At 60.8% G+C, this 23,627-nt stretch overlaps 4 protein-coding genes across 10 annotated transcripts; 2 read left to right on the top strand and 2 right to left on the bottom strand.

Moving 5' to 3' along the window:
- Positions 1-6,041: 6,041 nt before the first annotated feature.
- LOC106032917 (selenoprotein Pb-like) lies at positions 6,042-11,170 on the bottom strand. Of its 2 annotated transcripts, none has more exons than XM_067001397.1 (5): positions 11,166-11,170; positions 8,151-8,371; positions 7,855-8,067; positions 7,574-7,709; positions 6,042-6,988 (listed from the first exon to the last, which is right to left on the bottom strand). In XM_067001397.1, the coding sequence occupies exons 2-5, from the start codon at positions 8,351-8,353 to the stop codon at positions 6,746-6,748; spliced, it is 795 nt and encodes a 264-aa protein (XP_066857498.1). In that variant the 5' UTR covers positions 8,354-8,371; positions 11,166-11,170; the 3' UTR covers positions 6,042-6,745. The 2 variants fall into 2 exon arrangements, with proteins under 2 accessions (XP_066857498.1, XP_047914874.2); XM_048058917.2 differs by lacking the exon at positions 11,166-11,170 and adding an exon at positions 8,851-9,000.
- On the top strand, positions 9,692-12,116 carry HPDL (4-hydroxyphenylpyruvate dioxygenase like). Its single transcript, XM_067001394.1, has 2 exons — positions 9,692-9,837; positions 10,445-12,116. Exon 2 carries the CDS (start codon positions 10,457-10,459, stop codon positions 11,633-11,635), a length of 1,179 nt encoding a protein of 392 aa, XP_066857495.1. The 5' UTR covers positions 9,692-9,837; positions 10,445-10,456; the 3' UTR covers positions 11,636-12,116.
- Positions 12,117-12,482: 366 nt separating this feature from the next.
- Positions 12,483-17,351, bottom strand: MUTYH (mutY DNA glycosylase). 6 transcript variants are annotated; one of them, XM_013176175.3, is made up of 16 exons: positions 17,192-17,351; positions 16,854-16,975; positions 16,119-16,158; positions 15,702-15,775; positions 15,531-15,572; positions 15,372-15,443; positions 15,097-15,210; positions 14,831-14,928; positions 14,438-14,582; positions 14,292-14,367; positions 14,032-14,217; positions 13,734-13,879; positions 13,382-13,534; positions 13,186-13,236; positions 12,861-13,007; positions 12,483-12,770 (listed from the first exon to the last, which is right to left on the bottom strand). In XM_013176175.3, the coding sequence occupies exons 1-15, from the start codon at positions 17,301-17,303 to the stop codon at positions 12,903-12,905; spliced, it is 1,536 nt and encodes a 511-aa protein (XP_013031629.3). In that variant the 5' UTR covers positions 17,304-17,351; the 3' UTR covers positions 12,483-12,770; positions 12,861-12,902. The 6 variants fall into 6 exon arrangements, with proteins under 6 accessions (XP_013031629.3, XP_066857489.1, XP_066857490.1 ...); XM_067001388.1 differs by lacking the exon at positions 15,531-15,572; XM_067001389.1 differs by lacking the exon at positions 14,032-14,217.
- Positions 17,352-17,679: 328 nt separating this feature from the next.
- TOE1 (target of EGR1, exonuclease) lies at positions 17,680-23,079 on the top strand. The gene is made up of 7 exons (XM_048058970.2): positions 17,680-17,912; positions 17,987-18,027; positions 18,502-18,598; positions 18,725-18,883; positions 19,269-19,528; positions 20,924-21,095; positions 22,146-23,079. Exons 1-7 carry the CDS (start codon positions 17,793-17,795, stop codon positions 22,929-22,931), a joined length of 1,635 nt encoding a protein of 544 aa, XP_047914927.2. The 5' UTR covers positions 17,680-17,792; the 3' UTR covers positions 22,932-23,079.
- Positions 23,080-23,627: the final 548 nt, after the last annotated feature.

Below are 23,627 nucleotides of genomic sequence, written 5' to 3' on the forward strand. Positions count from 1 at the left end.
AGCCGGGCGAGGGGAGGAGAGACGGGGAGGAGGCACCGGGGGGGGGGAGGCGGGGGGGACCGGGGGTGGAGACTGGAGGGGGTGGTCCCGCCGGCCCCGAGCCGCCCTCTGTCGGGGCGGGCCCTGCCGCGGCCCCCCCGGGGCTCCTGCCCCCGGTGGGGGTCGGGGGGAGAGGGGCTGGAACCCCCCCCCGGGGGGGCCGAGGCTCCGGCGGTGCTCCTGGAGGTGCCCTGGGCGGCCGGGGGCTGCGGGGGCCGCACAAGTCGCCGTCGGGTGCACGCCGGGTGCCGCAGCACTGCTGCCATCCCACATCGGCCCCACAAACCCAGCGAGGTGGCCGCGAGCTGCCTCTGCTGCGGCTGAGCGTGCTGGCAGCACCCCCAGGACAGCACGGCACAGGGCCGGTGCTGCCCTGCCTTCCAGGGCTGGGTGCTTTGATCCCGTGCCCAGTGGGGATGCCGTCCTGGGACTTCCCCCAGAAATACATCCCCCAGAAGTGCATTCCCCAGAAATCCTTTGTCCCGCCTATCTATTCCTATTCCTATTCCTATCCCTATCCTATTCCTATTCCTATTCCTATTCCTATTCCTATTCCTATTCCTATCCCTATCCCTATCCCTATCCCTATCCCTATCCCTATCCCTATCCCTATCCCTATCCCTATCCCTATCCCTATCCCTATCCCTATCCCTATCCCTATCCCTATCCCTATCCCTATCCTATTCCTATTCCTATCCCTATTCCTATTCCTATTCCTAATCTCCTATTTACTCTTACCAAAAGAGCAAGAGCACATTTCCTGGAATAACAGGGCGATGCAACCGGGGAACAGGAAATAATTCTGCACCTTTGCTATGCCACAAGACACCTCCGAGCCCAAGGTCTTCTTTGCAGGACTCGGAAGGAAGGGGTCAGGTCCCAGACAGGTAATGGCAGCGGTAATGGCAATCGATGAAGGGCAGGAAGAGGTTTTCCTTGAAGGCTGAGGTGCTCCTTGCTGCCGTTCAAGATAACCAGTGCTAACAGGCAGCCTCATTTACCTTTTCCCCAGGAACCTGCCCCAAGGCAGAGCAAGCCCTCCCAGTGAGCCCGCACGATACTGGGACACAGCACCCGGCCTGCCCGGTCCTTACAGAGCTCAGCCCTTACTTGCCAAGTCCCAGACGGTGCCAATAAAGAGGATTTTTAACTTCAGCCCGAGCATGGATGTTTTTCATTCCCAATGAGCTGACTCCTCACTGCATACGTGTATCATCCAGGCTCAAATCAAAGCAAGGTCAGGGCAGTGGCTGGCCAGTCAGTCTCTGGGGGGTTGCCGTGTTATTTCAAAGACAAATCAATCTATTCTTCCTTTCCCTCTTCGACCTAACATCAGTTGCTCTCCCACTCCTCCCCATCTCTCCCTATCCCTTTCATTACTGCCTCGAATGTCCAAGAGGGGATTTCTCCTGCCCTGGAGAACACGGACAGATGTCTTCTCGTGGCTAAACCTCAGCCTCCCGCCCAGTCCCTGATGCTGCTCACAGGCCTGGAACCAGCAACATCAAGAATTCACCCCACACTTTCATGAGCCTGGCCTTTTGCGGAGCCTCTGCCACAAACAGCCCCGGTTTCCCTCCCGGGTTTGAGGTTATTTGGGAAGGGTGCCCCATGCCATGATGCACTGACTCCAGCTGCTGTGGGCTGGGTGTTGGTGTCATTAACAACACACTGACTGCTCGTGCAGAGCATTTTAGCTTGAGTCCCCAGCTAGAAAATGTACAGCCGCAGGGGCTGGAGCCCTGCTGGGTGTCACAGGAATGTCTCTAGGTGTCAGCTCAGTCACAGGTCCAGGTTAAGCTGCAGGCGCTGCAGGGCAAGAAATCTGCCACAAACTGAATTTGAGCCCCAACACAGCATCCTGCCGAGATGCCCACTGCTCCCTGCAGGCTTTTGACACTTCTGCCTGCTTTGTGGCGGGCAAGGACAAGCGCTGGGAAGTCCCACATCAGCACACGCACCCCCTGGGGTGGCTGCTCTCCTCCCTCCCCACCACATCCCAACCCCGCCGCCAGCCCAAACGCCGCCTTTCCCTGGGCGTTTTTCCCTCTGTGTGACGCTCCCGAGCCCCTTTGACATTGCTTTGACTCTGAACAGTTAACGTGGTGCCCTCGGTAACATGGATAACGCCGGCTGAGCTTTGCAGAGATAAGAGCAGCGCTTCGCAGGACCCAGCGAGCACCAGGAAAGTCCCTGCCGACAGATGAAGAGATGCAAGCGCAGCAGAAGCTTTATGGCCAATTAATGACTGGAAAGGAGCTAGATAGCAGAGTGCGGGCGGCTACCAAGCTCCAGCTCAGGCCACCCAGAGGATTTGCTGCTCCGAAGCAGCCAAGGCCGGGTTTATCGGCAGCCAAGCTCCATGCCGCAGCCTCCAGCACTCGCTGGAAGGGAGCAGCCTCTGCCCTTCCCATGCTGTGCTGCTCGGAGCAGAGGCAGCGAGGGCAAGGACACGGGCAGCGACCCAGCCACGGCTCCCTGCCTCCATGCACTTGGGAGCAGCAGGGTCTATCGCCCCAGGTATTTATCCCTTCACATCCCTGCGGATCCGATGCCCAGGGAGGGGCAGAGACCTTCGCTTCACAAAATAATTGGCCCTACAAGCGAGGGGAGCAATACCTTGGTGTGGCTGCCCGTGGGGTTGAGCCCTATTTTTAGATTCTCCATTGCCTAGCAAGGTCTCCAGCGAAGTATAAGCTGGAGCTGGAGCCTTTTGCCATCAAACTGTTTGAATCCCCCGTGGATTCTCCGCAGACTCATTAGCGTTGGGTTATTGCTATGCTCCTCTTTCAGCAGGGACTCTAATAAAGCCGGTTTTCACAACCCAGCCACCTATTTTATGAAACTTTCTAGCACCGACAACCTCAGGGACCTCCTTTAGATGTGAGTGCAGTTGTCCCTGCAGTCGAAAGAGAAGTGCAAGGACTGAAAGGTCCCTCTCCTCTCCCCATACACGGGCCAAAGTCTCAGATCAGGTGTGGGATGGCTGCTCTCACACTCATTTAGGCACAGAAATGACTCCGCTCACACGTGTGGCTGTTCCTGCAGCCCTCAGCTCCCCCCATACCCCAGCAGGGAGCTCTGGCTCTTGGGGAGCTGTTTTTCCCTCTCCACGCCCCAACGTTACACAGTTCCCATAAGATCAGCGAAGTGCTGAGCCTTTGCCTTACCATGGAGGATTCTGTACCTTTCCAACAAATGCATTTACTGCGTTGGCCAGCGATTAAGTGCGTGAGAGGCACTGGGCGAAGACCCTCTGCTTCCAGGAGACACGCTCGCCTGCCGCAGCAGGTTCTAAAAGCACTGAGCGCTCCAAAAAGTTACTCAGCCCCACGCAGCTGCCGGCCCCAACCCCACCGAGCTCAGCACAAAGCAACCCCCTCACACTGCCCCCCCTCTCCATGGCTGAAGCTCCCTCCCGTTAATTAGAAATGCTAAAATAACCGAGAAATTATTTTGTGTCTACATGAGCACGAATAAATGAACGTGATGCAGGGATGCAGCAGACAGGGACCAGCACCCCATCCTGGTCACAGCTGTTTTTCCAGGGCCCCCATCTCTCCCCATGCAGAAAGCAGGAGATGGGTCACACGAGAACCCATTTGCCCTGCTCCAGCCTTTTAACCTCTGCATTTTAACACACTTTGCAAATGGTAATTAAAATGTAGATAACTCTGGGTGAGCAGAGAAGGGAAAAATTAAATGGGTGGGGAACACACTGAACAAACTTCACTTTTTCAAGATGAGAAGAAAAAGACCCTTAAAGGAGAGAAGATCTGTACAAATTCTGCAAGCTAGCAGACAATGCAGAAGAGGCTGAATGCTGGCCAAATTCAGACTTGAAGAGAAGCCCCAAAATGCTAACGATGGGGTGCAATTAACCAGGGAACAATTCTCCCAGCTGTGGCGGAGCACATCCTGCATGAAGGTTGGGGCATGACACCCGTGCACCGACTGCTGCCTCCTGCGATGGGTGCATTGCCTGATGGGCTGGGTGGCTGCATCCTGCACACTAGTTGGCTGGGTGGCTAAGAACAAAAATAATAAAGTCATGTAATTGTGTGATTTTCATCCAACAGCAGAAGCAACCCACCCCAGCTCAGTGCTGCCAACCCATGTATGTTAGACCTCATGCGTGGCTGGCAGGGTATGTCTGGGATGGGTTTTCTGTAGGGCACCAAGCAGCCAGGGGAGAAACTTGGAGGCCTTTGGAGGGTGGAGAGAGGCTATGGGGGAAACAGCAGGTCTGCTGGATGCACCTTTGTCCAAAAGCCAGAGCAGTGCCTCCACATTTTGGGGTGGCTCTGCTGTCCCTCTGCCAGCAGACAAGGGACAGGGCATGCTGAGCTACTGGCCTGTGAAATCCCAGCACTGGGCTCCATCCTGCTGGTGGCTTCAAGCCCAGCCAGGACCCGTGCTGTGCTGCTAGGGGCAGACACAGGGGGCCATGTCTGACACGTCCTCAGCTCCATCTTCATCAGTCCCCAGCACCATTGTGATGCAAGGGACATGGGTCACCAGGGCCGGCTTCTCTCTGCGGCTGTTTCTCTGCTCTGTCCCAAATCCTTGGGCAACACCACAATGAAACAAGCCTGGACACACTCACCAAGGACGTCAGCAAGTTGGCCAAAGCCAGGGCAAGCTCCATCCCTCATTCCCCAGCTCCCAACCCACGATGGAGGCATGCAGATGCCATCCCCGCACAGCAGCAGCAGCCCCAGTCCGTAGAGGCAAGCGGGGCCCGGCCGGGCTGGACTTTGGGGGTCAGAAACGCGTCGGCCTGCATTTATTTTCCCTAACAACAGCGATCTCTCTGTGTATTTTCGCTCTGTTTTCCTAGGCTCAGCTGCCTCCTCAATGAAATGTTTCCAAAGCAGCCCGGCCTGGCGGCACGCCAGCCCCGGCTGCCAGATGAATGGGCGGAGGAGGAGGGACCCACTCCTCTTCTTGACACGGCATCGCTGCACAAGAGGCCTCTGTTGACATTAGGACTGGCTGTTCCCCCCTCTCCCGAGAGGATCTGCCCATCCCAGGCAGGAGCAGCACACGGGGCCGAGGCAGCAGGCTGACCAGTCGCGGACACCGGGGCACCACGGCCCAGCCCTCGATGACAAAAATACGTGGAGCAGCATCGGTGTCACCCTGGTCGTTCCTCAGACACGCAGGACGTCACCCAAGCAGTGAGCTGCTGCCCCGTCCCCAGGCCGAAGTGTGTCGATAGTGAGAGCTTTGCTGCTGCCTTGCTGCCCGGGATGCTCACGGTGGGGAGAGGGCTCTGCCTCATCTCGTGGAAAAGAGGCCAAGCAGGCATCGATAAGATGAATTAGTTGTCTCAGCAGCACCGGCAAAATGAGCGAGAGAAGTGGAGCCCGTGAGGCCCGGCCTGCTTTGTTTCAATTACAGCAGCTGCCAGAAGAAAAAGATAACCTTGATATTGATGGCAGGAGCAGCAGACAGAGGTGCCCTTGTGGGCTGCTTGGGAGCAGGTAGAGGAGGAAGGGGGAGGACGAGGAGGAAAAAGGGAGGGGGTGACACAGAGCCAGGGAGCAGGGACCTCACAGATGGACTGATCCTGACCCACCTGCCCCCAATGCACCTCTTGTCCACCCCAGCTCTTGCTCCATGGAGCCATGTAAGCAGAAAAGCCACCCCTTCGCTCCCCAGTCAGGCTGCGGGGCCTGGAGGGGAGATGGAGAGCTGGAGGGGGGGCATTGGGCAGGGCTCTGTGGTTAATGCCCTGCCTTGGGGGGACTAAGCTCTGGGCTCCCACCCTGCTGCCCCAGGGCAGGAGGTAGCCAGGAGGGTTGGGGAGATGGGGCTCTCCTGTCTTCAGCCCCTTTACCTCCCCTTGTCAGCACAGGGGAACGCAAATCTCCACCAGCCGCTACTTTATGGGGCCCAAATTCCTTCCTGTCCTGGGAGAAAGCCTTGGGGCCACCCCAGCACTGGGCAAGACCCCCCACCCTTTTGGGGCACCCCCAGAGACCAGACCGGACAGGGTCCGCTTCACAGAGGCTTTATTCACAACCTGGATGTCCCCATCCCCGCTTCTCCCCCAGGACCCTCACCCCCGTCCTCCCAGGGCTGTGGACCCTGGTCGCAGCCCCTCGCTTTCTGAGAGGGGACAAGGCCACCATCTTGCGGCCGCCCACCACCACTGCACATACCCGTGTGCAAGGCCCGGAGGGTCCCCAGGGTGCGACAGCGATGGGGGTACGGGGTTTGGGCCATGGGGAGCCACCCAGCAGCGCCCACTCCTAGTGCCCCCCTCCTCTGGGCTCACCCCGGCCCTCCACGGGCACCCATGGGTGCCAGGTCGGGCAGGCAGCACCCAGCTCTGGTCCCTCCAGCCCTGCCCTGCTGCTCCGTGCGGTGTCGGCCCGCCGTGACCGGGGACGTCCCGGTTTGCACCACGGGCTTCATTGAGCACGGAGAGGCAGGCGGCAGAGGAAGGGTCAGAACTGAGTCCCGTGGCCAAGAGCGCAGCACCTTTGGGTGTCAGAGGGGGATTTTCATCCCTGGTCACAGGGTGGAAACATGACCCACAGGGGGGATGCTGGAGGGGGCTGTCACACCAGCGCTGCTGGTGACCAGTGGCCTGAAGCGAGTCCTTTAACGCCTCTTTGGGAAGCGAGCTGGCACGCTGTGCACGCTACTGGGTTCTGCAAGGCTGCCAAGCCTGGCTTAGGGATCTGCCCAGCCTGGCTTAGGGATCGCGTCCCTCCTGCTTCTGCCCCTTGGGATGGGGCTGGCCATGATCTCCGTGGTGGTGGTGAGCATGGGCAGCAGGCCTGCGGTCCCTGCTGGGGTCTGGGGCTCTCTCGCTGCTGCCTGCGTGGTGGTGAGGATGGAGGGGTTTGTGCTGGTGGTGGATGGGGGCCTCTGACTCCTTCTCCTCCTGTTCAGGAAGCGGGCTTGGGGTTGCAGGGACCTCCATGGTACTGTTAGCCTGGGGAAAATAACACAAGGGCTGGTGTGTTATGGGAATGCACACACAGCCCCGCAGCAAGCCTGCAAGCATACCTGAGAGACGGTGTGAAAGCAGAACAGCACCCACCCTGCAGAAATGGGCATGGGATAGATCCATGGCTCTCTAGCCAGGACCCAGGGCAGGCAGGGGAGACCGGAGCCCACGGGGAACAAATCTCTTTACATACATCCCTTGGTTCAAGCTGGCTGTGCTCAAGGGAGTTCCTGAGCCAGAAAAGGGGCTTTGCATTCAATGTTTCTGGGTGGATTTTTCCTCTAGGAAGGGACTGATCACCCGCTGCTGAGCCCAAAGCTATGTGCTTTGCTGCGAGCATGCCACCTCTGCATCCACTGCCTGCCCCTTTCTTTTTTCAGGCCAATAGCCCGAGTTAGCTCTTCCAGGCCAGCTGTTACAGACCTCTGCCACAACCCCACGAGCCCCCTCCTCCTCACGCAGTGCCCCTCTGCACCTCTCCAGCTTTCAGCCCCCACCAGCCCCCTGCTCCCTGCAGCAAGCTTTCCTCCCAGCTGGCGATGAAGACCTGTGGCACCCACGGCTCCGTACCTCGTGGGTGCTGTTGGGGTAGAGGGAGCAGTTGCCGCAGAAGTCCTTGCTGTGGGTGAAGCGGATGGCCGACTCGACGTAGGGGAAGTGCAGGAAGCTGTAGGGCAGCTGGATGTGGAAAGCCAGGCGGCCACAGCTGCGGGGCAGAGCAGGGGACGAGCTATGGGGGCTGCACAGGAGGGAGACCCAGGGACGGGCAGGGGCGGTGAACCCAACCCCACAAGGCCTCCTTCCTGCGGGGGAGCCCTCCTGACGCCCAGCCAGGGGATGGGGGGGCTCACCGGTCGTAGACGAGGAAGTCGTCCTTGTCCCCCCCCAGCAGCTGCCAGACGTCGGGCTCCTGCGGCTGCTGCTGGAAGACGGGGACACCCGGGGGCGCCTGGCGCTGCAGCTCCCCGAACATGGCGCGGGAGAGCGGCGCCTGCTCGTTGACGATCATGTAGCGGACGTCGGCCATGCCCTGCCGCGACAGCCTCTCCTGCAGGCCCCCGAGGCTGCGGGGAAGGAGGAGCTGAGGGGAGGCCGCCATACCGTGGCCCGAAATGGCGGGGCTGGCGGGGGGGGAAGCGGGCCTCACCTGTGGGCCTGCCGCAGGCAGAAGTGTCAGCTGGCCTTGAGCAGGGCCACCACCGTCACCTGCCCCGCCGCCTCCGCCATGGGGCTGGAGCCGTTGATCTGCCATGCCGGGGCCTCCCGGCACAGCCGGCTGCCGTTGGTCGCTCCCTCGGAGGCCAAGGCCAGCCCCAGCCAGGAGGCCAGGGCCAGCACCAGCAGCCCCATGCCGGCGCTGGCGGGGAGCTGGGGGGGGGGGGAACAGGGTGTCAGTGCCCCCACGCCGGGGCTGTGCCTGCATGTGGGGACTGCCCCGCTTCCCCCAGAGACCTCCTCTGCCTTGCTGACCCTAAAAGCCAAGCCGGGGGCTGGTTTGGGGAGCCAGGCAGCCCCCTCACCCCAGCCGCAGGGAGGGGGACGGTTTAACCTTCAGGCCTCCTTGAAGGTTCTTGGCACCCCACCAAGGGCGGAGGGGTTACACAGACCCTTTAACTCCTCTGCCCCCCAGTATCTGCCCTACTCACCCTTCCTCCTGCAGCCCCCTAGCCCTGCCCTCACCACAGTGTGCCCCATCCCACCACGATCCAGCATGTATTATGGGCAGGGGGAGGATGTGGGGCTCCGGGGACAGCCTGGGGAAGGGGTGGGGGGGACATGGGGTCCTGATGGGAGGGATGTCCCTAATCCCCAGCCGTCTCCCCCCCCCGAGAACGAGCCCTCAATACCGCAGTTGTCCTCGCTGCTGTCCTTTGGCCAGACCTCAGCTCCCAGCTCTCGGCAGTGCCCAGCTGGCCCCTTCCTCCCTTTTATCTCCTGACCACTCTCTCCGCCCAGGAGGGAGGAGAAGCGCCCGGCTGCAGCAGGGGGGATGCTCCCCGGCCCCCGCCGCCTGCCTGGGGACAGCAACAAGGCGCGCTCTGTCCCCACCAGGCCCTGCTGCCGCAGCTGAGCCCCAGCCGTGCCAGGGCAAAGCGGTGCCTGGTGCTCAGCTCACACAGCGGGTGCCACAGCAAAAAGCCAGGCACGCGGCTCCAAAACCACTGCCGTGCCAAACGGGGCTGGGTGGCACTGCCAAGGGCACCGCTCGCCCCGCTGGCACCACGGGGGCCCCAAAAAGCCTGCCCTGCATCCTGGGGGTGCCGGGGCTCCTCGCCTTGCTTTGGGGGGGCCACCCCGTTGGGCTGTGGCCACTCTCGTGTCGCATATTGACCATCAAGCTGTGTAGGGCCACCAGGGTCCCCCAGTGTAGCAGCCCCAAGCACCTCCTGCCCAGGGGTGTACGGAGCCGGAGCGTCCCCCCCCCGCTAAAAAAAACCCCACACCGCATTGCTCGCCGCCTCGGCCCCACACTGACATCTCCGCAAATATTTGAGCAGTTTATCGTCCGGGGGATCTGTACAAAAACACGATAAGCCGGGGAAGGGCAGCAGACATAAACACAGCTGGGGCAGCGCCGCGCGGACATCGGGACGTGGGGAACGGGCTTGGGAGGGACGGCGCTGGGGGGGGGGGGGGGGGGGGCGACCCCGGGACAAAACGGGGGGGCCGGGGAGGATCGGGGCTGTCAGCAGCCACCCGGTGCCGAGGGGACAGGGCACGGCAGGGGGGCGGCGGAACGGGGACAGCCCCGGCGGGGGAGGAGGGCCCGGCTCCCCGCACCGCCCCGGGGCGGGCCAGGCCGCTGCCCCGGCGTCCCCTTCGCTCGGAGCCCGGTGAGCCGGCGGCGTGCGCGGGGAGAGCCGGGGCTGGCCCCGGGGAGGGCTTGGGGGGGGGGTTAAAGAGGGGGCTCAGCCCGGGGTTGGGGGCTCCGCATGTCAGCCCCAGCGGGGAATCGGGGTGGGGGATCTCTGGGGAAAAACCCCTTTATTTTTTGGGGGGGGAGGAATATGCGCGCGGGTCTCCCCAGCGCACCGCACAGCCCCCGGGGTTAGGAGCGGGGTGCTCGTGCTGTGTGCCGCTGTGGGGGCACATCTTTCATCCCCTACCCCCCACTTCCCCCCAGTCTCACAGGCTGCTCTCCGCAGCGCCCCATGCCTGCCCCCCGCCGTGACTTTAGGGCAAGGTCACTGCCCCACGCCTGGAGCAGGAGCCTTTCAGATGGAGCCTGCCCCGTCCCGTGTCCCCCCATCTGCCCGCTGCATTTCCAGCCGCTGGTACAGGCTGTCCCCCCGAAACCCTCCCAGCCTCCCTGCGACACCCCTGAGGGACACACGGCTGCAGAGGGATGCACGCAAGTGCACTTGGGCTCCGTGCACGGTGGGGGAACAGCCCCTTCCCGCGGCTGGCGAGCCCCCGCTAACCCCCGCCATCCTCCCGCAGCATGCCCAGGCCATGGCAGCCTCCCTGAGCCGCCCGTGCTTCGTCTCCCTCCACGTGCCCTACAGGCAGGGCTGGGCCCAGGACCTGGCTGCCTCCTTTCGCTTCCAGCCCGTGGCCGTGCGGGAGACGCCGCGGGTGAGGCAGCTGGCACTGCGCCGGGGAGCCGCCGTCTTCCTCCTCAACCAGCATCTGGCACCATCCGGGGCCTCCTCTCGAGATTTCCTCTATGATGTGGACCCCCAGCCCGCTTTGGGCACGGCCTCCAACGTCTGCTTCGAGGTGGAGGACGTGCCGGGGCTCTGCGAGCGGCTGCAGGGCCGGGGGTGCTCCGTGCCCGTGCCCCCCACCGAGGTGAGCGATGACGGCGGCTCCGTCACCTACGGCGTGGTGAGGTCCGTGGTGGGCAACATCAGCCATACCCTGCTGGACCGATCCCGCTACCGGGGACCCTTCCTGCCCGGCTTCCAGACCGTGCGGGGAGCACCCCGCGAGGCGGGGGACAGGGTGGAGATCACCGATTTCGACCACATCACCTACGTCTGCCCGCGGGGCGGCGCGCGGGCAGCTCTGGACTGGTACCAGCGCTGCTTCGGCTTCCAGCGCTTCCTGCTGAGCCCGCAGGAGAGGCTGGCCGAGGGCTACGTGCTGGGCGGGCAGGGGGTCGGCATGCTCCTCCTCGCCCTGCAGAGCGCCCAGGGCTCCTCGGCCCCCAGCTGCAAGCTTGTCCTCGCCGAGTCCCTCTCCGAGGACAGCCCGAACCAAGTCGACACCTTCCTAGCGCAGCACGGCGGGGCCGGGATCCAGCACGTCGGCCTCCGCACGCCGGATATTGTTTCCGCCACCAGGGCCCTGCGGCAGGCCGGCGTGCGGTTCTTCATGCCCCCCGCCACCTATTACAGCCAGGTGGGCAAGGAGGAAGAGATCCGAGGGGCCGGGCAAGACCCCTGCACGCTGGCAGAGCTGGGCATCCTGCTGGACACCACGGTGCCCGGGGAGAATGAGAGGCCGGGCACTGACGCCACAGAGAGCCCTTCCCGGAATTACTTGATGCAGATCTTCACCCATCCCATCTTCTCCGAGGAAACCTTCTTCCTGGAGCTCATTGACCGGCGGGGAGCTCCTGGCTTCGGGGAAGGCAATATTCGGGCGCTGTGGAAAGCTGTGCAGGTCTATATGGACCAGCGGCAGTAGAGGCAGCCTTCCTCCAGCAGCTCCCCTTCTCTCCATCCCAGCCCTGGGCCAATACGCCGCTGTAGGGCTTCCAGCGGGCACCTGGCACAGCCCAGGTTGGCAGGGACCAAGGGAGGTCTCCAGCACAAGCCCGCGCCAACAACACCAGTGCAGCAGCAGGTTGCTTGGGGCCAGGTCCAGTGGGGCTCTGAGCACTCCCCGGGATGGAGGTTTCCTCCCCTTCCTTGGGCTCCCACTGATTTATCAGCCTTACATTAATAGCATTCTGCCTTAATTTCATGTGAATCTAATGAGACCTGTGCCTGCAGCATGGCTGCGAGCACTGCTGGCACAACAACCCCACGTGGGGGGATGAGGAGAGCGCTATGGACACTGCAGCTCACCACCACTTACCACCCAGAGCATCGTCAGCCCCCGAACAGGGAAAGCGACTGCCTCTTTGTCACCTAAATTAAAGAGTTAACCTGAGAGATGATCATAACTTTTTCTTCTCCTATTTAAGATTTGCTCAGTGCCAGGTGAGGATGAAAGGGCCCTTCCCAGTGCCCAAAGGAGTCTGTCCCCAGTCCTGTGGTCCCTTAGGATGAGGCCACCTGCCCCTCTCATACATCCCCCAGGACCCAGGGGGTGTCCTGCTGCGGGAGGGCTGACCTCCCAGGAGAGGTGCTCTGGGTGCCTTATCTGGGAGTGGAGGGGCTGGTGGCACCCAGGGGCATGGGTGCAATAGCCAGGACACCGCTCTCTCGCAGCCCAGACACGGGTCCTGCCAGCCACCTGCGTATCCAACCACCAGCAGCCTCAGCGTAGCAGAGCCACACTGCAGCAGAGGCAGAAAATCACTTAAAAATTTAAAAACACCACCTTTTGAGATTTATTAGAAAGCCCGTGGCTTAGATTCAGTAAAAACAAATATCGAAAGGGCTACGGGAGGCATGAGGGTACAGCAGCAGCCCCAGGCGCTGGCTGGTGGCCCAGTTGCAGACGTGTGCCAGGGCGTGGGGGCAGCTGTGGCCGCATCCTTCCTCTGCTCACGAGGGCTTCAGCCGAGCAGGGAAGGCGAGCCCGGCTCCGGGTCACATCCAGCAGCACGCTGGTCCCCTTGTGAAGGCAGGGTGACGTGCTGGTGGCCGTGGGGCTGGAAGGAAGCACAGGAGACCTCTACAGGGCCACGGTGGGACCCGCAGCAGCGTGGAGGCTGCCACCCTACACCCCCCTGCAGACTCACCACGGTGTGGGTGCCGGGTGGTCCCAGCTATCGCGGAAGGCATCACGGCGGGTTCGGAGCCCGGAGGAAGGTGCGGAGGGAGAGCTGTGTCCCAGGGCGGGTGCTGCCCGCTGCCCCTGGCTTCGCCCCCCGCTTCCGCTTGGAGCCCTGCAGGAGAGGTGCCGGGGCTGAGCCAAACCCCAGGGACCCCCAGGGGACCCCTCTGGGGTAAGTGGCAGGGAACAAGGCGGGGGGGGGATCCTGATGTCGGGGGCCTCCAGGGACAAAGCCAGCCAGGCAAATCCCCCCTGCCCACAGCAGCACAGGATGGCTCCTACACACCCACCTTGGCAGGGCCACTCTCCTCCCCGCGCTGCCGCTCACACGCTCTCAGCACCTGAAAGGAGCACACGAGAGCCCAGAGCTGATCAGCACCCACGTCAACGAGCTGGGATGTCCCTGCAGGGGTTAGTGGGGTACCAGAGGTGCTCTCAGGACCCCAGGAGATGGAGGGGAGGAAAGTCCCAGCTCTCCCCAAACACCTTCTTCATGGCCGTGGACACAGCCGAGGCACGGAATTCCTCCTCTGTGACCCAGCGGGACGGGGAGGAGGCAAGGTCCAGGGTCACGTCCCCGTCCAGGGACAGGGAGTAGACCACATAGGTCTGGTGGATGTGAGAGAAGACGTGGACAACCTGCAAGGGGATGGGAAGACGCAAACTGGCAGCGTGCAGGGGACGCACCACTTGCTCAGCTGCCTCACAAGCACACTGCCAGGGCCCTGAAGAGCCGGGCAGGGCTTGGGAGGGGTGACAGCAGGGGACAGGAACCCTCCTCCCGTGCTACATGTCCCATGGCTGAGCATGTGGGGCTTGCCCCATACCCCACGCTCACCTCCCCGATGAACCGCAAGCTCCCCGCTGCCACAGGCTGCCCTGCCCACGCCTGGAGGTGATCCACCAGCACCTCCCTCTGCTGCTCCTGCTGCAGACCCGGAGCCAGCGGGACGCTGGGGAACTCCCAGAGCCCGGCCAGGAGCCCTGGGGAGAGGGGACAACAGGGACATGAGCCAGCAGGAGGCGCATCCAGGGGTGCTGAGCCTCTCACAGCCCACAAGGCTCCTTTCCCGGCCCCAGCGCTCCCAGGCTGCTCTGCCCAAGTGCCTTTGTCCCCCTCCCACCGGTCTGGGTACCCGAGCTGGGTCTCTGCACGATCAGGTACTCCAGGGCCCCGCGGCGGCCCCTACGCTCCAGCACGCACGTGGCCGTTTGCTCCACCCGCGGCTGCTTCTTTGCTGCTTTGCGGGGGAAGTTGGTCACCCCCAGGCTGCTGTCCCACGGCTCTGCGGCTGAGGGGCACAAGGGACAGCCCCCGACACCTGCAAACACCAACACAAAGGTCGCCGTGGGGCCCAGGCCCGGAGCCACCACCAGGATCGACCCAGGAGCTTACCGCAGTCCTCGACATCAGGCACCACGGGGAGTTTTCCCAATAACTTCCGAGAGGCCAAGGCCAGCTCCTTCTCCACCTGCAGGGAGGGGACACAGCTGGCAGCCCCCAGCAGGCTGCGAGGGAACAGTTTTTGGTGCCGTACCTACCCTGAGCCTCGCTCGGCAGTGCTGCTTCACGGGGCACTCCCCGCACAGCGGCGCCTTGGGCGTGCACACGGTCGCCCCCAGCTCCATCAGGGCTTGGTTAAAATCCCCCGGGCGGCTCCTGTCTACCAAGGCATTGGCCATGGCCCTGCAAGAAACAGCAGTGAGGGGCACGGGGCTCTGCGTGCAGGGGCCCCCCCAAAAACTGCAGGAGTTGCAGCTCCTGCCTGCAAGGGAGGATGCTCCCATGTAGGCAGAGGCCACGCAGGTCCTTTCTCCTGAGCTTCCCAAGAGCTCCTGCACCCCTGGCCTCCCCCTGTTGCAGGCTGAGCTCCCAAAAAATCCTGCCCTCGGCCACCAAGAAGCACAACCACACATCCCTCAGTGTTCCCCTACCAGAGGCGGTCGATGACGGGTGGGCTGCTGGAGTCAGCGCCGATGCAGCGCAGGCGGCAGAGGACGCGGATCACGTTCCCATCCACGACGCCGGTCGCCTGCAACCAGAGGCAGGGGTTACCACTTGCATCACAAAGCCACGGAGAGCCAGGAACAAAGCTGAGGGAGCCTCCAGCTCGCCAGGCCCAGCAGCAGGACCTGGCCAGGAGCGGGGCCGGGTGGCAGCGAGGGGAGATGTGTCCCCGCCGGACACCGGCAGCTCTCACCTGCCCGTAGGAGATGGAAGTGATGGCTCCTGCCGTGTATCGGCCCACCCCTGGCAGAAGCTTCTGCAGGTCCTCAGCTGTCCTGGGCATTTGGCCAGCCAGCTCGGACACCACCTGGGAGACAGGGCAGCCAGGGGCAGTTGAGCAGAGTGCGCACACGTGTCCCACGATAACAAGGGATCCCAGCCACGTAGCCTCGTGCCAGCAGCTCACAGCCCCAGTGAGGCAAAGCAGGCACGAGCCAGCACCCACCCAAATGCCCAATGCCCCAGCACCTTCCTCGCTGCCTCCTGCAGGCGCTTTCCTCGTGAGTAGTAGCCGAGTCCTGCCCACAGCTCATTCACCTCCTGCCCCAAGAGACACAGAGCAGTGTTAGGTTGGGCATGGAAAGAGCCACGAGGGCAGGGAGAGAACCCAGCCCCAGCGCTGCTCACCTCCAGCGACGCCTCTGCCAGCGCCTGCAGCGTCGGCCACTTCTGCAGAGCAGGGGGAAGGTGGCAAGTGAGGGACGAGCGCAGCCGTGCTCTGCCCCTGGGGGTCTGCCACAGGCAGAGGAGAGGGGCTCCAAGTCAGGGACCTGTGGGCACTCCGTGAGGAGCACTCACCTGCATCCAGCGGTTGTAGTAGTCGATCACCGTAGCCACCTGCGTCTGCTGGAGCATGATCTCCGACACCCACACTGCCGGGAGCATGCAGGGGTCAGAGCAGAGGTGCCAACGCCACCCGCACCCCTCACAGCACGGGCTGCGGCCACCCTAGTACTAGTACCAGTTACAAGCACCGCAGCAGCATCCAGCCCACCAGGCCCCATCCCCACGTGCTGTCCCACAGGAGCTCCCTCAGGCCCAAGGCTGGCTCTCAGACTCCCCAGAGCCACGCGAGTGGGGCTTGGTGGCTCCTGTGGCCACATCAGGGGCCCAAGCAGCTTGTTGTAAGGATGGGAGCTGAAGCCACAGACCTTCAGAAGGCCATGTTGTACACCCAGGTCAGTAATAACACAGGGTGCAGCCCCTGCTCCTTACCTGCATATGCCCGTCTGTTGACATCTGGCTCAGTTACAGCCTGAAAGGGGAACAAAATGAGTGTAAGAAACAGGGACACAGCACCACACCACGGGGGGGGGCTGCATAGGGAATAAAATTGCCTATGGCGTGTTTTGAATGCTATATAGGAGCCTAAAAAAATCTTTCTCCCTAAGTGCCCAGAAGTTCTGATTTGCGGTTAATCAAGCAACGTCAGATTTAAACGTCACAGGAGAGCCTTGCAGCTCCCAGCACTACTCAGACAGACGCTGCTGTAAAGCTGACGCCCACCCCTGGCCCCCCGATCGCTGTCAAACCACCTTTCGCCAGGCCTAGCACAGAGCCGGTAAGAGCTGTAACAAAAGCACTTGGCAGGCTTAAAGCAACAGCAGAAAACCCTTTTGACTGCTGTAGGATACCAAAGGCAGGAGTAAAAAGTGTTCAGAAGACAGCTGGATCAAGTGAGAAGTGCTCAGGCTCAGAGACTAAGAAGCATGGCTCCTACCACCTTATGCCCCACGTTACCGTTCACACTTGGGTACCTGACCACAGACAACCCATCACAAAACTACCGGGACAGCTGGAGCACGATCCCATCTCCACCCCCCACCCCCCCCCCCCCCAACCTTCATGCAGTTGAGGAAAGCATCGCCTCGACAAAGACACCGCAGTCAGCATCACTCCCTCGGGGCAAAGGGATGGGTTCCCCGCTACGGCAGCTCTGCCTGCCCTTACCAGCACCCTCCAGGGCAGGTCCCGCTTGCACTCGTCGTACCAAGCCAGCAGGCTGCCCCGCAGCGCCTCCACCTCAGCGGGGTCCCCGAAGAGATGCAGCGCGGCTGGCGGAGCTGGGCGCCCTGTTGGGAGAGCACCGCGGGATCAGGGCGCAGCAGGGCCGCGAGAAAAGACCGGGGTGTGTGTGTGCGTGTACCGGCACAGCACCCCCGGGACCCCCCCCACAAACCACCGCGGGGCGCGGCCACACCGAGCCCCGGAGGGGACAGCGGGCACAAACCGGGCTACCCGCCCCCAGCCACCCCCGGCTCCCCGCAGCCTCCCCGCCGTGCAGGCACCTCCGCGGGCCGCTGAGCCCTTGGTGCCCTCCCGGGCCGCGGGGGCCGCCCCCCTGCCGCCGCCACCGCCCCTCCGGAGCCCCCGGGCGGCCGCGGCCCGCAGCGGGCCCATGGCGGGGCCGGGGGGCTCCACGTGCGTTTTTCCCGGGAAAACACCCCCCAGCCCCGCCCCCGCGCGGGGACGAATCAGAGCCCCGCCTGCCCCGCCGCAGCCAATCGCAGCCGGGCGCGGGGGAGAGGCTTCGCGCCCTCCCGTCTACAGGAGGCTGCGGGGAGGGGGCGTGGCCTCATGGCGCGGCGGAGCCAATCAGAGAGCGGAGCGGGAGGAGGGGGAGGTTATCCCCGCCCCTTCTCCCACGGGTCCTAGAGGCCGCACCACAAGGCCCTGCGGGGCTGCCCCAGCTAAACGCCTGTCAGTTCAAAAACTAAATTTAAGGCAAAATTCGGCTTTGGAAAGCGGAGAAAAAAAAAAAGAAGGCGTTAGAAGGAAAGGGGGTATATTAAAGGGGTCCCAGCACGGGGCGCGGCGCCGAGCGAGGCGAGCGGCGGGAGCGGGCGGCACCTGGACAGCCTCAACGGGCCAGGCCCCAGGGCGGCCGTGATGGCGGCGGCCATGTCGCGGCGGGTGCCGGTGGTGGACGTGCAGAGCGACAACTTCGCGGAGCTGTGGCCCTGCATGGTGCTGGCGCTGCGCTCCGCCACCTTCGTCGCCGTGGACACGGTGAGGGGAGGGGGGGGAGGCGGCGGGAGGGCTCCGGTGGGCGGCCGGGCCCGCTGACGGCTGTGTCCCCGCAGGAGCTGAGCGGCCTGGGCGCCAGGAAGGCGCTGCTGAGCCCGTGAGTGGGGCCGGGGGGGCACCGGGGGGGCTCCGGGGGTTACCGAGGGGCACCGGGAGGGTACTGAGGGGCTCTGGGGGGTACCGGGGAGGCTACGAAGGGCACCGGGGGGGTCCCGGGCGGGCTCGGGGGGTACCGGGGGAGCTCCAGGGGGGCTTCAGGGGAGGGTACCGGAGGGCACCGGGGAGGCTCTGGAGGGTTCTGGGAGGGCACCGGGGGGGTTCGGGGGGCACCGGGAAAGCACCGGGGGGATTCGGGAGAGTACCGGGAGGATAAAAGGGCTCCGGAGGGTACGGGGGGGCTCCGGGGGATCTTCGGGGGGTACCGGGAAGGTTCCGGGGGGTTCCGGGGAGATACTGGGGGGTATCGGGGGTGGGCCTGGGCCCGGTTCCCTCCCCCCGGGGCGCCGCCCGGCCCCCCCCCGGCGGGGTTTCGGGGCGCCGGGCCCCGGCAGTAGCCTCCCGCCGCCCGCAGGTGCATCGAGGAGCGGTACCGAGCCGTGTGCAGCGCCGCCCGGACGCGCTCCGTGCTCTCCCTGGGCGTCGCCTGCTTCAGGCAGCTCCCCGGCAAGGTAACGGGGGCGGCCGCTGGGCACCGGGAGCGGGGCCGGGGCCCGGCGCTGTGCGCGGCCCCTCCGAGCCGCCCCCGGCTCCCCTGGGTGCGTGCGGGGGGCTCTGAGCCTCTGCTCCCTCCGCAGCCCGAGCACACGTACCTGTGCCAGGTGTACAACCTGACGCTGCTCTGCACGGAGGAGTACGTCGTGGAGCCGCAGTCGGTGCAGTTCCTGGTGCAGCACGGCTTCGACTTCAACAAGCAGTACTCGCAGGGCATCCCCTACCACAAGGGCAACGACAAGGTACGGAACCGCGGCCAGGGCGCACGCCCTCGTCCTCATCCTTCCTGTGTGTCCCTGCTCCGCAGCTGACTCGCCTTCGTATGCCTCAGCATGCTCTCCTCCAGGCTTCTGGGGAGGTTCTGGTTCCCCAGGAGCCTCATTTCCATGTCTGTTATGTGAAGTTAGGCCCAAAAAAGGAACTTGAATGCAGCGTATCCTTCTTACCTCTCTCCTGTTTTATATCCAGTCTCACTTGTTGCAGCTGCTCTTTCAATTATTTGTGCGTTTCTTTAGTCAGAGCAGGTCACGGCTGTAGGCACTACACTGCTATGACAGGCCCTGAGGATTTCTGGTGTGAAAGCACGTCAGTGTGCTAAGGCTTGTTGACTAATCCCTCTTCTTTCAGGGCAATGAGAACCAGAGCCAGAGCGTTCGGACTTTTTTCCTGGAACTCATACGAGCGAAAAAGCCTCTCGTTCTCCATAACGGCCTGATTGACCTGGTCTTCCTGTACCAGTGCTTCTACGCTCACCTCCCAGACAACCTCGGCACTTTTACTGCTGACCTCTCGGAAATGTTTCCAGCAGGAATATACGACACCAAATATGCTTCGGAGTTTGAGACCCGCTTTGTGGCATCCTACTTGGAGTATGCTTTCAAGAAGTGGTGAGTGGCACACCAGTACTTAAAGCTTTGGGGTGAAAGAGGGGGTCAGCGCTCGGTTTATTTTTTCCAGGCAAAGGATTTAAGTATTTGTGTTTTCTCACTGACTGAAGACTGCCCTTCTGTGCTTCCCATTTCTAGGATGGGTGCTGAGTGCGTACAGGTGCAGCTGGTAACTCACTGTTCAGTGGGCAGCAGTGGAAAGAGGATTTCAGTGTTCTGCTGGCAGTAGTTTAAACCACAGTGACCTCATTTAACCTTATTTGACTGAAAACAAGTTGATTCACCGTGTGGCCCTGGTCCAGCATTGCCACAGGGATGCCAGCAGGGACACAGGCAGAACAGAGCAGATTCCCTATTAACTCAGCGAGGGAGCAGGGCTGTGCCTGCAGAGCCTTCTGTAAGTCAGGTTACGTAGCAAGGGGGGTCCTCCCTGTCTCCTGACGCTGACTAGCCCTGCCACAAGTCCTTCGTGTGAGACTCTCACTTGCAGCAGGCTCCAACTCCCATCACTTGCTTCCAAGCAAAGGTTTGCTCTTGTTCCAAGGCTCTTGTCTTGCTTCCTGCCCTCAGCTCCGAGGGTATCTTCCAGGTGAACAAGTTAGAAGCAGCAGCGTCTGTTCTGTGTGTCAGTCTGGGCCCCGGTTCTGCACTCAGCGCACAGTTTAACAAGGCCCTGGCAGTGGTACAACCCCTTGAATCTGCTAAACCAAAGTCACACCGTGTGCAGAGCAGAAATGGTATTTTAGTGGCTGTTTTGTATCAGGAAATGCCATTTTGATAGGTCCGAAAATATTCAAGATGGTTCTTCTCAAACATAAAAATACTTTTCTTTTTTTTTTTCCTGACAGGATGAAAACACTTTTAAAATGGGTCTCTTAAAAATGTTTTAACCTGCAGATCTAGTTACCTCCAAAGCTTTTGGGCCTTTTAGCCAGCCGTTGGGACAAAATAGTTGTTTTTTCATGAGATGGAAAGCATTTCTCTGTTGTCTACGTTGCCCAGGTTTGATGTGTCTGGGTGGTGGTTGCTAGGTACACTGCAACTCCTCGGGCATTTCCTCTTTGTCCATTAACATCACCAGGACTAACACATCTTACTGCCCTTAATATTTAACACCAGGAGAGGTGTCCCCCTCTCCCATAGCTTCACCAAGGACACTGTTGTCCCTGCCTGCATTTAGGCATGAAGGGAAACAGCATTTAAATCAGCACAGATGGGACGACTTACTAAATTTCTGTTCCCTGGGCTGACTTTCTTTGCAGCAGGCTGTCAGACCAGAGCTAGAGCTCAAGAGCAAGAAACGAGAGGAGCTGAAAGTTGGTGCAGAGCAACGTGTTTGCACCAGCTCTGCCCTGGGGTATCTTTGAGTTACCTGCGTGCTCTTGTGTGTTCCAGCAAGCGGGAGAACTGCAAGCTGAGGGACTCCAGCAGCCAGCACCTCACCGTTGAGTTCTGCAACTACCCTGAGAACATGTCCCACTACATTGACTATCGGCACTGCTCTCTGGAAGAAGCAAGCCACAGTGTGGGAGGGGCAAATAACGTGCCTGTCTGTGAGAAATTTTCGGTAGGTAACGTGAATCCCTGCTTCCTACCTGGCTCTGTGGAAAAAGCCACACGTGGCCAGAGCAGGTGGTAGGAGGGCACCTGGGAGCTTCTACTTGCTTGCTTCACGATACAGGGAAGATTTTCAGGCTTTGTGTGGCTTTGGAACTGAAAAGGCAACAGCACGCTCTGTTGTGAGGCAGTGAATTTCACAGGTTACATTAGAAGCCAAGATTCAAAAAGATAATGCAGCCTTAAATAAACAGATGGTGTGTTACAGTACCCCCTGCTGTCTTGGAAGGGCTGTAAGTTCTAAGCGAGTTTGGTTCGTCTTCTGAGCAAGAAATGCCTCCTCTTCCCTCTCCCATATCCCAGATACAGAAAGCATTACCTGTGCGCAGCCTCTGGGACCGTAGCACGGTGTGACCCACAGCACCTCAGGTCCAAGCGCTGTGACAGCAGTTAGCAAAAAGCCCGTCACAGCTGGTTTCAGATGCTTCAGGGGAAAAAGGAGCTCTTCCCGCTGACATTACTGTCACAGAACAGCATCAGTTGGGAAAACCTCTGGAATTTTCTTACTGAATCACCACCTCAGAGTTGCTCGCGGCCTCTCAGAGTTGCGACAGAGTTTGGTGAATTTTCAGCATGTTTAGGGACAGATTACAAAACCCTCCAGGCCCCTGTTCCACTGCTTGATCGTCAGAATTTCCCATTACCACTTCCTCAGCCCCATCTTGTCCATAACCTCTGCTTTAGGTAGCTGCTGCCAGCAATCAGGTACGTCCTGTCCCTTTAGCCTCATCTTTTACAGGTGAGCAAACCCAAGGCCTTCCTTGGCCTCTCGTACATTGTGTGCTCCATCGTGACAGCTCCCCGCTGCGCTCAGTGCAGTCTGTCAATTCCTTTCCTGCGCCGTGGGGCTGTAACTGGACACGGTGCTCCGGACACGGTGCTCCAGGCACAGCCTCACGAGCCCTCGAGTAGAGTGGAAAATGACCTCTGCTCCGTGTTACGGTGATAGGCTGCTGTAACCAGGAGGCCAGTGGCTGCAGACTTCTCTCTTTCTCCTTAGGCCTACGGCTGGTGTCCAAATGGGGTGAAGTGTCCCCAGTCGCATAACATCGACCTCATAATTGACGAGGACGACAAGCTTTCAGAGAAGCGGAAGAAACGCAAACACAAATGGAAGCGGCGGAAGAACGTGGAAGAACCTGCAAAGGTGCTTGAACAGGAAAGCTTAGGGAAAGAAATGGAGATAGTTCAGAATGGGGAGGAGGGACCGCCGCGAAAGCAGAGCTGCTATGAAGCTGCTACAGAGGCGGCGGAGATGACACCCAACGATGATGACTGGCCACTGGAGGAGGAAAACGCCACTGCCATGGCACCAGAGGCCAGCTCAGACACCAGCACACATGCTAGATGGGAAGAGGATCTGGGGAGCACTGAAGAATGTGCTGACATGAGCCCTTCTGCCAAGGGAAACACCTCTGACAGTGACCAAGTGGAAGGGAAGTCAGAGATCCCTTCAGGAGCAGCCTCAGCCAGTCCCCCAGACAGCCCCAAGACTGAAGCAGCGTGTGCTGCAGGAAAGCAAAAGGAGTCCCAGGAGCTCCCTTCGCAGGGGGGCATCCACCGAGCTGGTTTTGATGCCTTCATGACTGGCTACATCATGGCTTACGTCTGGATGCTCAAGAAAAGAAAAAGCACAGATGGTAGCACAGAGCCCTGGTGTCCGGACTGTCATAATAAACTGTACCTGAGCGGGAAATCAGTGCCACTTCAAATAGTGAAGAGCTCCTTTTCTAAATCTTCCAAAGCTCACAGCCGGAAGATGAAGTTAGCCTGGGACAGCACATAAAGCTAGGGGACTCCTGGCTGAACTGGGCTTTTTTCCCCCCCAAGTGTTGAAGTTCTTTATTCTATCAAAAGTTGACCAGAAAGGGAGCAAACTTCTTATCTGGGGTTTTGTTTTAACTTCTTGACTAATTAAATTGCTCTCAGTTAGAGTTCTCCCTGGTACACCTTAGCAGCACAATGGGTGGTAAAGGCACAGGTAAGGTTGGAGGGAGGAGAAGCGCACTTCAGCTGCACCCAGGGCTGCAAGTGGCAGTAGTGATCTGCACTTAAATTGGGTTTAAAAAGGAAAAAAAAAGCCTAGGGTCATCTTTCTGCTAAGACCTTATGATAACTACTTCAGCACAGGTTTCACTTGCAGAAGAAGGGCAATCCATTTAACATAAGAGGAGAGAGAGGCCAGAGCACCCCACTTAAACATCCTCCCAGATCTTGCCTTTGTCCTTACTACTCACTGCCAACTAACCTAGTTTAGAGGAAGACAGACCTTTCCGAAAGGATCAGGTGCTAAAGGTCAAAATCTACCTTACAAAAAGGTGTGGGAGGGCCCAGTTGTCACATGCAATTAGTTTGATAGAAAATGCTATTAAACAGTCAGGGGAGGAAGATGTGATGCTTCTGTCACACACCAGAAGAAAGCAGGCTAGTTCCTCAGGCAAAGCACGTATTTTCATGAATCTTTAGGCAAGCGATACACTGC

This window comes from Anser cygnoides, chromosome 8 (genome assembly GCF_040182565.1).
Source record: "Anser cygnoides isolate HZ-2024a breed goose chromosome 8, Taihu_goose_T2T_genome, whole genome shotgun sequence".
Lineage (NCBI taxonomy): Eukaryota > Metazoa > Chordata > Aves > Anseriformes > Anatidae > Anser > Anser cygnoides.

Coding starts and splice junctions, on each gene's coding strand:
- HPDL (XM_067001394.1), top strand. CDS start 10,457: ATGGCAGCCTCCCTGAGCCGCCCGTGCTTCGTCTCCCTCCACGTGCCC.
- MUTYH (XM_048058967.2), bottom strand. CDS start 17,303: ATGGGCCCGCTGCGGGCCGCGGCCGCCCGGGGGCTCCGGAGGGGCGGT. Junction 15,573..15,701: donor ACTACAACCGCTGGATGCAG/GTGAGTGCTCCT, acceptor CCTGCTCTGCAG/AAGTGGCCGACGCTGCAGGC. Junction 13,880..14,031: donor CGTGCAGAGACCCAGCTCGG/GTACCCAGACCG, acceptor CCCTCTCCCCAG/GGCTCCTGGCCGGGCTCTGG.
- TOE1 (XM_048058970.2), top strand. CDS start 17,793: ATGGCGGCGGCCATGTCGCGGCGGGTGCCGGTGGTGGACGTGCAGAGC. Junction 18,599..18,724: donor TCAGGCAGCTCCCCGGCAAG/GTAACGGGGGCG, acceptor CTCCCTCCGCAG/CCCGAGCACACGTACCTGTG. Junction 19,529..20,923: donor GAGTATGCTTTCAAGAAGTG/GTGAGTGGCACA, acceptor TGTGTGTTCCAG/CAAGCGGGAGAACTGCAAGC.